Source organism: Mustela putorius, unplaced genomic scaffold (assembly GCF_011764305.1).
Source record: "Mustela putorius furo isolate JIRA1106 unplaced genomic scaffold, ASM1176430v1.1 tig00537227_pilon_pilon_pilon, whole genome shotgun sequence".
Taxonomy (NCBI): Eukaryota; Metazoa; Chordata; class Mammalia; order Carnivora; family Mustelidae; genus Mustela; species Mustela putorius.
This window is the reverse complement of record NW_025422368.1, coordinates 39,358,271-39,371,316: the sequence shown is the minus strand read 5'-3', so window position 1 is coordinate 39,371,316 and position 13,046 is coordinate 39,358,271. Positions and strand designations below refer to the sequence as shown.

The following is a 13,046-nucleotide window of genomic DNA, read 5'->3' as shown; positions in this document are numbered from 1 at the left end:
AGGAGGAAGCAAGCTCCCTGTTGAGCAGAGAGTCCAATGCGGGGTTTGATCCCAGGACTTTGGGATCATGGCCTGAGCTGAAGGCAGAGGCTTTACCCACTGAGCCACGCAGACGCCCCTAGGGTTTCTATTCTTAGCACAGATGACACTGAAGCCTTAAATCAAGTATACAAGACTCTTGTTTTCCACTCAAAAATAAACTATAGGAATCCTTTAATTAAAAGTCAGATCCTTAAAAAAAAAAAAAAAAAAGGCCAGATCTTCTACACTCCCAAGCATATAGTATATGTTCTCAAAATTAACTCTCACTAGAGCACTTGATTCTGATTGTAAAAGGTGGCAAGTATGATAGCCACAGAATGCTGAGGATGTCAGCTAGAAGCATCACTAATATCCATGGGCATCTATTCCCACCAGTGAGTTGTTTACTTATAATTAGTGAGCTGTGTTTCCCTAACCCTTACTATGTCAGTCGTAGGTCTTTTTTTAATTAAGTAACTGAATTAACTATTATATAAACTAATGAAGTGAGTATGAAAGTGCTGATTTTGGAAAAATTAAGTTGAAGGCTTTGGAAAGACTTCATAGAAAGTCATATTGCAAAAAAGGAAAAACCTTAGAACACTAATTCAAAGGGAAACAAGCACCCCTATGTTTATACCAGCATTATTTACAATAGCCAATATATAAAAGTAGCCCAAATGTCCATTAATTGATGAATAAAGATGTGGTGTACACACACACACACACACACACACACACACACACAGGAATATTATTCAGCCATAAAAAGAGTGAAATCTTGACACCTGCAATGACATGGATGGAGCTAGAGTATAAAACGCTAAGTGAAATCAGTCAGAGAAAGACACCCTATGTTTTCACTCATATGTGGAATTTAAGAAACAAAAGAATGAACAAAGGGGAAAAAATGAGGGAGAGAGAGAGAGTGACAAATCAAGAAACAGACTTATATAACTACAGAGTTTAAACTGATGTTTACCAGAGGGGAAGGAGGGTATGGGTGTGAGTTAAGTACATGATGGGGATTAAGGAGGGCAGTTGCTATGAGGAGCACAGGGCGTTGTATGGAAGTGGTGAATTACTACACTGCATGTAAACTAACTAGAATCAACATAAAATTTAAAAATTTTAAAAAATTTTTAAAAAGGGAATGTGTGTATTTGATGTGGGCTAGATAACCAGAAGATTTAGGAGAGGTAGAAAACAATAGCCAAAAGTCTAGGAATCTGTACTAATCGTTCCTCAATCCACTAGAGACCTAAAGTAGAAATTATAGAGGATGGATCACTGAGTGTGATCTTTGCAAGAAAGATGAAGCAAATGCTAATGGAATATACATAAAGGAAAGACTTTGGCCCAATATAAAAAGATTGCCAACTGAGTGTTTCTATACTTTAAAATAAAAATGCAAGATACAATTCATGATTACCTCCTTTGCCAACTTTTTAGAAAACCAACGATCACTTCCAATCTTAAGAAGTTTTTACTGTACTGTATTTCAGCTGGGATCTGCTCTCAGATACACAGCATAAGGCAAAGTCTAGTTTTGCTGAAAGTTAATCCCGGAATGGCCAAATTACTGGTTTACTATTTTTCTCATTTCTATACTAAATGGTTTTCCAAAACACAAGCCATAAAAATGCTTTTATGAAAACATTTTCTAAATACAGGTCTCACAGAAATTTAAATTCCTCTAAGTCATATAAATTTTCTTATAATTACCTGTATGTCCTCTGGGCTAGAGCTTCTGCACACACTTGCCAGGCATCTGGGGAAATCTTTAATTGCTCAAAATAGGCCAGGGCCTGTAAGATTACGAAGGTATAAATGCATTTGGAATAGTTGATCTCAGTGCCCTACTGATATTAAAATATTCTAAGAGTAGCTAACCAATAATAAATCAGTCAACCTGAAGAAAAATAGCTAAAACACTGAATTCTGGCTTCTGTATAAGTGCAACTACTGATCATTCCTAGAAAAAAATTTTAAGTTAAAAAAAAATTCCATCAGTTAGATACTCAAAACTGTTTCCTTATAGCAAAGGAGACAACATAAAAATGCTCTGCTGACCTCAATGCGTAATTATGAGTATTAAGAGAAAAAATATACAAGTGCTATGCTCAGGTCATGATCCTGGAGTCCCAGGATAGAGTCCTTCATCGGGCTCCCTGCTCAGCAGGGAGCCTGCTTCTCCCTCTGACCCTCCCCCATCTCGCGCTCTCTCTCTCTCTCTCACTCTCTCTCTCTCTCAAATAAATAAAATCTTAAAAGAAAAAAAAAATTCTTAAAAAAAAAAAGAAAAACCAGGGGTGCCTGTATGACTCAATCAGTTAGGCATTCAACTCTTGATTTCAGTTCAAGTCTTGCTCTCAGGGTTCTGATGTCAAGTCCTGTGTTAGGCATTATATTGGGTGTGGAGCCTAGTTTAAAAAATTAATTAATTAAAAATAAAAGTAGATAAAATAATAAAAATCTTGAAAAAAAATGCACACACACACAAAACAAAATAAAAAAACCCAAACCAAAATTAGAGTTCAACTGTATGGTACAAATATTGGAAAAGTATGAATAATTGAAATGCTTTAGGAAATGTAACTCATTTCATGAATTCAGGGCTCTGTTATGTGAGTAGATATACTCCAGGGGCACCTGGTTGGTTAAGTATCAGCCTTTGGCTCAGGTCATGATCCTGGGGTCTTGGGATTGGACCCCGCATTATGCTCCCTGCTCCATGGCGGGGGGGGGGGGGCAGCTTGCTTTTCTTCTTCTCCTTCCCCCAATTGCACTATCAAATAACTAAATAAAATCTTAAAAAGAAAAAAAAAAGTAAGTATACTCTAGAATGGATGCAGCACCAAGTCCATGGGCTCTTTACCAGATTGTGGGGAAAATGAGAATTACTTCTGCTACTCTTTTCCATTAGCATGTTGCAACTGGAATCAATGACAGATGCAGATGTCACATATGACAATGGACAAACTGTAATCCTAACAAGCTGTGAAAAGTATCTCAGTCAAGAAAATCACACAAAAACAGTGCTAGATAATTCTAAAGCAACTGTTGTACTGATCAGATTTCAAAATCATGTAGAAAGAACATTAAGCATTATAGAGGAACCTCTTTTTTTTTTAAGAGAGGGAGAGAGAGGGGTAGGAAGGGGCAGAGGGCAGAGGAAGGAATCCTAAGCAGGCTCCACTCCCAGCACAGAGCCCTATGTGGGGCTCTATCTCACGACCTTGAAATCATGACCTGAGCCGAAATTGAGGGTTAGACAATTAACTGACTGAGCCACTGAGGCGCCCCTAGAGGGGCCTAATTTTAATTAGTAAATATTCTTTAAAACTGTGGTTTGTGCCCCACTAGTGATGACATCAATTTTATAGGTCTTGATCCACAATAAAAAAATGAAAAACAATATCAGAGTGCATTGCACATAATAAAATAACTTATTTTGATTCACAGACCTGTACCCCTGGGACTAATAATACATTATATGTTTATAAAAATTTTTTTAAATTATTAAAAAAAATTAAATGCATTCCAAGGATGGAAAAAAAAGTAACTTATTTTGTGTAAATTGTTTTAGTTGTATATGCATATATATACTATATACAGTAAAAATATATACTTAGTTATGTAAGTCTATACAAACACAAAGGAGTCAAGATGTAAAATTTTTTTCCTTTTAGGTTAGAGATTTTATTTATTTTTTTTAAAAGATTTTATTTAGGGCGCCTGGGTGGCTCAGTGGGTTAAGCCGCTGCCTTCGGCTCAGGTCATGATCTCAGGGTCCTGGGATCGAGTCCCGCATCGGGCTCTCTGCTCAGCAGGGAGCCTGCTTCCTCCTCTCTCTCTCTGCCTGCCTCTCTGCCTACTTGTGATCTCTCTCTGTCAAATAAATAAATAAAATCTTAAAAAAAAAAAAAAAAGATTTTATTTATTTATTCGACAGAGACAGAGGGAACACAAGCAGGGGGAGTGGGAAAGGGAGAAACAGGCTTCCAGCCAAGCAGGGAGCCCAATGCAGGGCTTGATCCTAGGACCCTGGGATCAAGACCCTGGGATCAACGCAGATACTTAATGACTGAGCCACCCAGGCGCCCCAGGTTAGAGATTTTAAAAGAAATCAAAAAAGCTCTGTTAGAGTTGTATGAATGGGGTAATGGGTTTTCATATGTGGTCTCACTCGCTGCTCCCACTGATAAGATCCATGTAAATGAAGGTAAGGAGATGAACATCACCAGTTATTATCCTAAGTATAAATAATGTCTGTCTTTGGAAATTAAGAACAGAAGAACCCAGGTGCTGCAAAGAACCTAATTCAGTTGTCAACTAACAATATTCCTGAAACCTAGGTTTTCCTTTAGGAACATTTACTGTCCCATTTAAGGACAAGGTGGAAGCCACTCAGGTATGCTGCATTACCACCTCATATTTCACTTACCAAAAAAAGAAGGCGGGGGGATTTAGGGGCTAGAATTATCACTGACATACCATTTTCTTTAAATAATGGCAAGTTTTAAGCCAAAGACAGTGATTCCATTAAAAAAGTGAAAATAGGGACACCTGGGTGGCTCAGTTGGTTAAGCAACTGAGCTTAACTGGGATAGAGTCCCACATCGGGCTCCTTGCTCGGCAGGGAGCCTGCTTCTCCCTCTGCCTCTGCCTGCCATTCTGTCTGCCTGTGCTCGCTCGCTCTCTCTGATAAATAAAAAAAAATCTTAAAAAAAAAAAAGTGAAAATGATATGAAAGTTTTGTGGGTTTGTTTGTTTTTAAAGATTTTATTTATTTGACAGAGAGAGATCACAAGTAGGCAGAGAGGCAGGCAGAGAGAGAGAGGAGGAAGGAGGCTCCCTGCTGAGCAGAGAGCCTGATGCGGGATTCGATCCCAGGACCCTGAGATCATGACCTGAGCCTTAGGCAGCGGCTTAACCCACTGAGCCACCCAGGTGCCCGAAAGTTTTCAGTTTTTAATTAAAGTCTTTGCATTCTGAGTGCATGCATTACTAGCATTTTTGGTTTTTTAAAGATTTATTTGAGGAAGAGCAAGAAAGTGTGGGGGGAGGAGCAGAGGGAAAGAAGAAAGATAATCTCAAGAGGACTCTCAGCTGAGAGCAGAGCCCCAGTGTGGGGCTCGATCCGTCAACCCTGAGATCATGACCTGACTGAGACCAAGAGTCAGATGCTCAACCAACTGTGCTACCCAGATGCCGCATTTACTGGCATTTTTAAGTGAAATTCTGTGGCAATTATGAACAAGTCAAAGCTTTTATCATCTTTTCTTCTATTTCATACCTTTTCTCTAATGCTCTCCTGCCTCTAAGTGGCAAGAGTCACTTTAGCTACTGTCCCTGAAAAAAACAGAACTACAGCCAGACAATGGAGAATTGGGGTTGGTAGACAGTTATGATCAAAATTGATTATGTTCCACTACTCTTGATTTCCAACATCAGAACCATCAGAATTCACTTTCCTTCAGATTCCTTCTTTTTTTGTCCTAATTAAATCTGTTACTCGGGCTGGTTTAATGGATATCAAATTAAGCCTGAATTTGGAAGCTTAACATCAACCTGTAGCTGAAAAAAAAAAGAAAAAAAAAAAAAAACAAATCTGAGGCTGACAGAACTAATTTTTATTGATAAAAAGCATAATTGTGTATTAAGACCACTAACAATGCATTGGATTTATTTTTCTGAAAAAGAAAATTATTGTGTATTTAAGAAATTTGTTGGATAGTGGTATTTAATTAAAAAAAAAAAAAAAGATTTCCGGGATGCCTGGGTGGCTCAGTGGGTTAAGCCTCTGCCTTCGGCTCAGGTCAAGATCCCAGCATCTTGGGATCGAGCCCCATTCTGGGCTCCCTGCTTAGCAGGAAGCCAGCTTCTCCCTCTCCCACTCCCCCTACTTGTATTTCCTCTCTCGCTGGGTCTCTATTAAATAAATAAATAAAATATTATAAAACAAAACAAACAAAAAAACCACAAATGATTTCCAAAAAGGATCATAAAAAATAACAAAAAGGCTATTTAATAACTGAACAAAATAGTAAAAGGCTTTTAGTTATAGTCATGCAATACCAAGGTAAAGATCTATGCTACTTCAACTATGTGACTAAGGCTTTGAAGGTAGGCAGCTTAAACTCTTAAATAAAGAAATTTAGCTACATACAGAAAACATGGCATTTATTTTATTTATTTTTTAAGATTTTATTTATTTGAGAGAGAGAGGGACAGAGATAGAGAAGAGAGAGAGAGCGCGTGTGCACAGGAATAGGGAGGAGAAGGTGGAAAAGATTCCCCCGGAGCAGGGAACCTGATATGCAGCTTGATTCCAACACCCTGGGATCATGACCTGGGCCGAAGGCAGAGCCTTAACCAATTGAGCCACCCAATCCAAAAACATGGATTTTATTTCTAAAAATATTTTATTTATTTATTTGAGAGAGAGAATGAAAAAGAGATCATGGAGGGGAGAGGTCAGAGGGAGAAGCAGACTCCCCATTGAGCAGGGAGCCTGACATGAGACTCAATCCCAGGACTCTAGGATCATGACCTGAGCTGAAGGCAGTTGCTTAACCAACTAAGCCACCCAGGCACTCTGCAAAAACATGGATTTTAAATGTCTTTTGATGTCTTAACTAGTTTGTTAGGTACCTTGTTACTAGCCAGACTACTTAAATCTCAATCCCTGTTATTTCCCTTTATGAGGATGGCTGGTTACTTATTTAACAGCAGAGGCACAGAACCATGTTAGATATTACTTGAGGGTTTTTTGGGTTTTTTTTTGTTTTGTTTTGTTTTACTTAATAAAAGTTATCCGGGGATGCCTGGGTGGCTCGGTGGGTTAAGCATCTGCCTTCGCCTCAGTTCATGATCCCAGGGTCATCAGGCTCCTTGCTCAGTGCAGGGCCTGCTTCTCCCTCTGCCCCACTCCACACTTGCAGTCTCTCTCTCTCTCTCTGACAAATAAGTAAATAAAATCCTTAAAGAATAAAAATAAAATTAAGAAAATTCTTCCAAAAAATTCTTTGGTCACCTGGATGGCCCAGTCAGTTAAGCATCTACCTTTGGCTCAGGTCATGATCCTAGGGTCCTGGGGCTGAGTCCTGCACCAGGCTCCCTATTCAGTGGCGAGTCTGCCTCTCCCTCCACATCTACTCCTGCTCACGCCTGCTCACTCACATTTTCTCTCTCTCTCTCTCAAAAATAAAGAAAATCTTAAAAAAAAATTCTCCTTAAAAGCACTACAAAAACTGCAATAATATTTAGTGAGCCTGTTACCCTCATTAGGTGAATTATAAAAAATATCCTTTGCTATGAGAAGCAGAAAGAAAAAATGCTTCTCCTTCCTCTTACCCTGTACTTCAAAACATCTTTTAAAAAACTTAATTATAGGCTTATTCTTTAAATTCTTCTTTTATCATTCAGCTATAGCCCTGATTACAGGTATAGTCCACAACATGTTTAACTGTTTATTTTTGCTCAAATATCCCAGCACCTCATAATGGATTCCTTGTCATCTAATCATTTTTTGTAACCTAAGACATGGCATATATAACCACTAATTTACATGTCTGCCTGGAGTAAATAACAAGGATGCTAAATATCACCAACTCAAAGGTTAAACAACTCGTCCAGACCAAGTCAGGAAATATAAAGATAAAATATGCACGTCTGCTATTATGGAGAGTTCCTTGAGCAATCCTTTGCACTGCAACTTTTAAAGAATTAGAAATAATGATTGATGTGACATAAAGAGCTGCCCTGAATCACATCAGATTTTAATACCTTTCTTGAGCCAACTAAAAAGAACATCAATCACAATGCTACCATTTCTGTATTCAGAATATATTCAAGTACTTCAAATTTGTCTCTGTTCATTTCTACTCAAATGAAACCTTTATCATCAAATGTATTTTGTTTTTAAATCCAAGCCCTCTAATACAAATTTGGGTTAACAACCTTTAAAAACTGATTAAGCTGACTTAACTTACCCTTTGTCTGAAGTCTGAATCAGCATTTGGATTTAGCCCTAAAAGAGCCTGTTCATCCATCCCTGCTGCTATTCTTGGAGTTTTCTGATTACAACAGGCGTGCCCTCTGATCCCACAGAAGAATCCACAAACATCTGCACACACAAAAAAAAGAGAAAGAAAACAATACTTGATAAACAAAACTGACGCTTATCCAGAATATCATCGTAACAAGTGGATGACATTACGCAAAGAAGTGTAAATGTTGAAAGAACTTCTTTTGAAACTAACCCAAATTACAACTAAAGGAACATAAGTCTCAGAAGAAGGCACCTACTAAATACTCCACAATGTGTAATTTCTAAAAATCTAACATATGGAATTAATGTTCTCAAATTTTCTTATTCTTCAGGATCAAGTATAGAAAGTAATTACTTTCTACTTTAAATAGAAGCATCTGATCTGTGTGGTATAATCATCCCCAGTACTTAAAAGTGCAACTCTGCAACTATATTAAAATACGACACATCTAGATTCTTATACTAATTTGCCTGTTTCCATTTACCAATATCACAAACCTTTAGTAAAAAAAAAAAATAACTTAGAGTGGTTGACTAAATAGTTAACCTTGGAGTTCAATATCCTTACTTTAGAGTCTATCAAGTACTTCAAGATAAGTCAAATGAAAGAGGAAGGAGCAGAAGAGAGAAAAACCAGTCATTTAACTTTTAAACAACAGACAGGGTAATTTTAGAAATTTATTTCAAAAACCATTTTTTTAGTCTTTGGAAAGCAATGCACTTTTTCATAGTGTAGGGTCTAACATTCTCAAATAAGAACACGATTAAGCCCCAAAAGGCAACTTAGTTTTTGATAGAACATATAACTGAGGGAACATGGAACAAATTCTAAATGATGTGAAAATCACATTTATTCTCTCAATGCCTATAAGGTAGGGAGAACATGCTTACTCCTCCATCAAAAGGCTGTAGGGCTTTGTGACTGTGTGTGTGTGTGTTTTAAAGATCATAAACCAAAGAGAAGATCAGAGCCTAAAGAAGTCAGGAGACTGAAAGCAGGGGCTGAGGGCGCATAGCATTTTGGAAACGGTGAGGCCAGTATCTGATCCAGGTTAGAGGACGCCAACTACAATATGCTTTTCTGTCTTCCCCTGGGCGTGCCTGAAACAAGTAAGTCAGGGTGTGCGCTTAGAGCCCTTTGAGGGAAAAGCTCAGCTTTCTCTTGTGATTACTATCATATGTTCAGACTACAGCAAGGCAGGACCCACTGCCCTCAGGGTTAAGATGCAAACTCTTTTGAATGACTCCTCACTATTCTGCACCCCAACCCTACAAGGCCAGTGGTATTCTGCCTTTCATCTTTGCACTCACTGCTTTTCTTGTTACTTGGTTAACCCCTGCCTGTCCTTCAAAATTCAGCTTAGAAATCCTCTTTCAAGAACACTTCTTTGACCCCTATTGTCCAATTCTTCCAAACTGGATTAAATGCCCCTCTTAAGTGCTGCTATGTTGTCACCACTGCCTACTTACCAGTTTTCTCTCTATAATCTTAAAGGGAAAGACTGTCTTAAATATTCCTCATTATATCTCTAGGACATAGTACAACATAGACTTTGGGTCTGGAAATACCTGGGTTTGTACTCCAATTCAGTCATTTTCAAACTGGTGCCACATGGACAACTAGGAAATGTGAAAGAGAGAGCCCTAGAGAGGGATCATCATAGAGATAAAATGGGAAAGACCATCTATCTCAAAAGTTGTAAAGACCTCGGTGAGATAGGTATGTAAAGGATGTCTAGCATATAGTGGGCCCTCAACAGATTATTTATAATTCAGAGCTAGTCACATGAGGAATGGGAACTACTTAGAACAGTCCAGATTTATCATTTCATACTAATAAACGGGCATTTGAATAGATGGGAAAATGCAAAAAAAGGCAGTGGTTTTCCTCCCCATCCTTGCCATAAATGACTAGAAAATTTGATGATTCCCTGGAAAAAACGCACATACAAAAAAGAAAATGTGAATTTCTGTGAAATCCCAGGTTAAAAAGTCCTATGGCAGGCACCTGGGTGGCTCAGTTTGTTAAGCATCTGCCTTTGGCTCAGGTCATGATCCCAGGGTGCTGGGATCATGCCAAGTAGGGCTCCCTGTTCAGCAAGGAGTCTGCTTCTCCCTCTCCCTCCGCTTTCTGCTCCCCCTGCCCGTGCAGCTGTCAAATAAATAAATAAAATCTTAAAAAAAAAAAAAAGTCCCATGGGGCTCCTGGGTGGCCTCTCGTTTAACAGACTGCCTTAGGCTCATGCCCTGATCCCAAGGTCCTGAGATCTCTATCTTCCTGCTCCCTTCTCAGCAGCGAGTCTGCCTCCCTCTCCTGCTCCCCTCCCCACACTTGTGCTCTCTCAAATAAATAAATCTTAAAAAAAAAAAAGTCTTAGAAAAGATTCCTTTAATTTAGGGAAAATTCCTTAAGCTTGGTCAAGTCACTTTAATTCTATCAAGAGAAACAGCACTGAAGAGAAACAGTTCTTAAAAAACCTGGCCAATAAATAACCTAAGGAAACATAAACTTGTTACAGTTGTCAGTAGAGAAAGAATCCCCCACAGAGAAGAAATTTGCATAATAATCAATATGCAGTGCAACATATCCATAAAACGGTGAATTACCCACATGTGTGCAAACAACTTAAAAGTTACAACCTGTGCAAAAAAGGTAACAGTTCCCTCAGTTAAAGGTTGTGCATGAACACATAATGTTCTAACGTGGCACAGACGTGCAGGCTTAAACATTTGTTACAATGCGATAAACACTTCAATTACGCATCTAGTAAATGTTTTGGGAGAAGGTAAGCAACATACTTAAAATATTAAGCCCTAACTTTTCTTTGATAGCCATTAAATAAAAAAAAATCAAACAATCAGGGGAAACTCCTCCACACCTACTAGAGATTGTTCAAAGACCAGGACTGAATCTTTCCAGTCTTTTAACACCACGCTGACAAGTCGCTTTAATAAAACGTAACTTCCCCCAGTAACAACTAATTAGCACTTTCAAAAAGTACTCTGTTTCTTCTGGTTACAGGGAAACATCACGCTTGCCTACCCTACAGAACTGTGAGGAAGGGAAGAGAAGAAATGGCGTGTCTGTGCTGGCAAATTACTACACAGAAATAACACTTTTCTCCTTTTTGTCCTGGGGCGGGGGTGGGGGGTGGGGGGTAGGCAAAGCAAGTTTGAGGTCTCTGCAGTTGAAACTGGAGGGACACGCTGTTTTTACAAATGACGCTGGCCACTTTTACTACATTAGCGGCCAGAGACGATGCCAACCCTCCTCGGCCGCCCTTGCCCCCTCCTCATCCCCTCTCCGTCCCTCCCCAAAGGAAGCCTCGTGGCAATTCGGGTGATGAAACACCCGGCAACGGGCGGCCACGCACTCGGGACGCGCTCCGCTGCTACGGCCGCAGCTCGTACCCACCCCCACCCAGTCCGCCCAGCCTCGGGGCGCGCCATGGAGGGCCCCCGGCCCGCACTCCTCCCCGGCGGGGGGCTCCCCGGGCCAGTCCGCCCGGCCAACTTCCCCGCAGCCTCGCGCGGACCAAGCCGGGTCCGAGTCCCGCCGCCCCCGAGCTCCGAGTCACCTTCCCTATCACTCCATCCCGCCTCCCCGCCTGCACTCCCGAGGGCTGGTCAGCGGAGCGGAGCGGCGCCGCACGCAGGGAGCGGGGAGAGCGGCCCTCGTCCTTGTCGCCGTCGTCCTCCGCCACGGCCGCAGCGCTAACGCCGGAGACCGAGCAGGCTGGGGCCGCGCGCCGCTCCGCGTCCCCTGGCGCCTTCTCTTGCGTGGCGCCCGGCCGGCAAGCTAGCAAGCGGGCGGGCGGGGTCGGCGCCCCAGGAAGGGAAAGAGCGCGAGGGGCCGGCTAACGCCGCCGCCGCCGCCTCCGTCGCCGCTGAGTCAGCGCGAAGCGCGCTCCCCGCGTCGGCGCCGCGCGGGCCAGCGCTAGCAGCCTCATGGAGAGTGCGGACGACAGCCCGCGGGCCCTGACCCGGAGCCTACAACTCCCGGCATGCAACGGGCAGGCGCCGCTTCCGGGCGCTCGCCGGGGCCTGTGGTGCATGCCGGGATGGGGCGTCCGGCACGAGTCCCTCCCACCCCGCTGAATCTCGCGTGGGTCCTCACCGCGGGTCAGGTGTGCTTAGAATGTTTCATAAGGGCTTCATTAGCTAGTTGGCAGGTTGGAGTACCGAGCTCTTGGGATCCAGATGACGTAGTCCAAACCACGTGTGATTTAGGCGTTTAATTGCTCTTCTATGGTTCCACGTGTTTAGGGGCCGGAAGTGTGAGGATCCTCTCAGGAGCGCTGAAAATTCCTAAGCTTCTCTTTAAACGTACTAGTATGTTACCGTTCACGAAGAGGAGAGCATCCTTAGGGAGTTCTACTCGTAAGTTACTTTTCTGGTTCTGCTGCTTCGTTTATTCGGAGGCAGTATTGGCTCAAGGTGTCCGCATTTGAATCCCCACCCTAACCCAACCCCTTTCCCCTCCCACACTTGATCTCAGTTTCAGGCGCTTTACATAATCTTACCTGTACCTCGGTTTACTCATTTGTAAAATGGGGACAACAGTAGTACTGATCTTAAAGGGTTCTTGTGACGACTGGGAATAATATATGTTTGCACACAGTAAGTGCTCAATATTTAGGTTTCACTGTTGAGTATTTTCTACTGGATACAGACTAGGTTGCAGTCCCTCAGACTACAGTGAGGAGCAAACAAAACTTGGGAAGGGAAATTCGGAAAAGAAGGAGAATACAATTAATGTAACAATTAAGCAGCTACATTTGTTTAGTGACCCACCGTGTGCAAGACACTACGACATGTATTTCATATATACAATATTTTCCATCACTTTTGCATCATGTTTGTAGTTTTAAAGTGTTAGGCGAGGATTCCTGTCCTATTTCAGTGTATCTTCAGAGTCTAGCACGTAGGACAGTGCCAGCCTGTAGTTAAAACTCAGTAAATATATAAT

General features: G+C 41.3%; 1 protein-coding gene across 4 annotated transcripts in view; it reads right to left on the bottom strand.

The window, feature by feature from the left end:
• XPOT (exportin for tRNA) overlaps positions 1-11,794 on the bottom strand; it is a 46,882-nt gene extending 35,088 nt beyond the window's left edge. Inside the window, exons 1-3 of one of the 4 annotated variants that reach the window (XM_004752498.3) lie at positions 11,656-11,794; positions 8,019-8,152; positions 1,747-1,829 (exon numbers count right to left, since the gene is read on the bottom strand). In XM_004752498.3, the coding sequence (XP_004752555.1) occupies positions 1,747-1,829; positions 8,019-8,078 (143 nt within the window). In that variant the 5' untranslated portion in view covers positions 8,079-8,152; positions 11,656-11,794. Of the gene's footprint in view, positions 1-1,746; positions 1,830-8,018; positions 8,153-9,646; positions 10,120-11,655 lie in introns of those variants that run through there. The other 3 variants (XM_013056091.2, XM_045072882.1, XM_045072883.1) reach the window with 3 other exon arrangements.
• Positions 11,795-13,046: the final 1,252 nt, after the last annotated feature.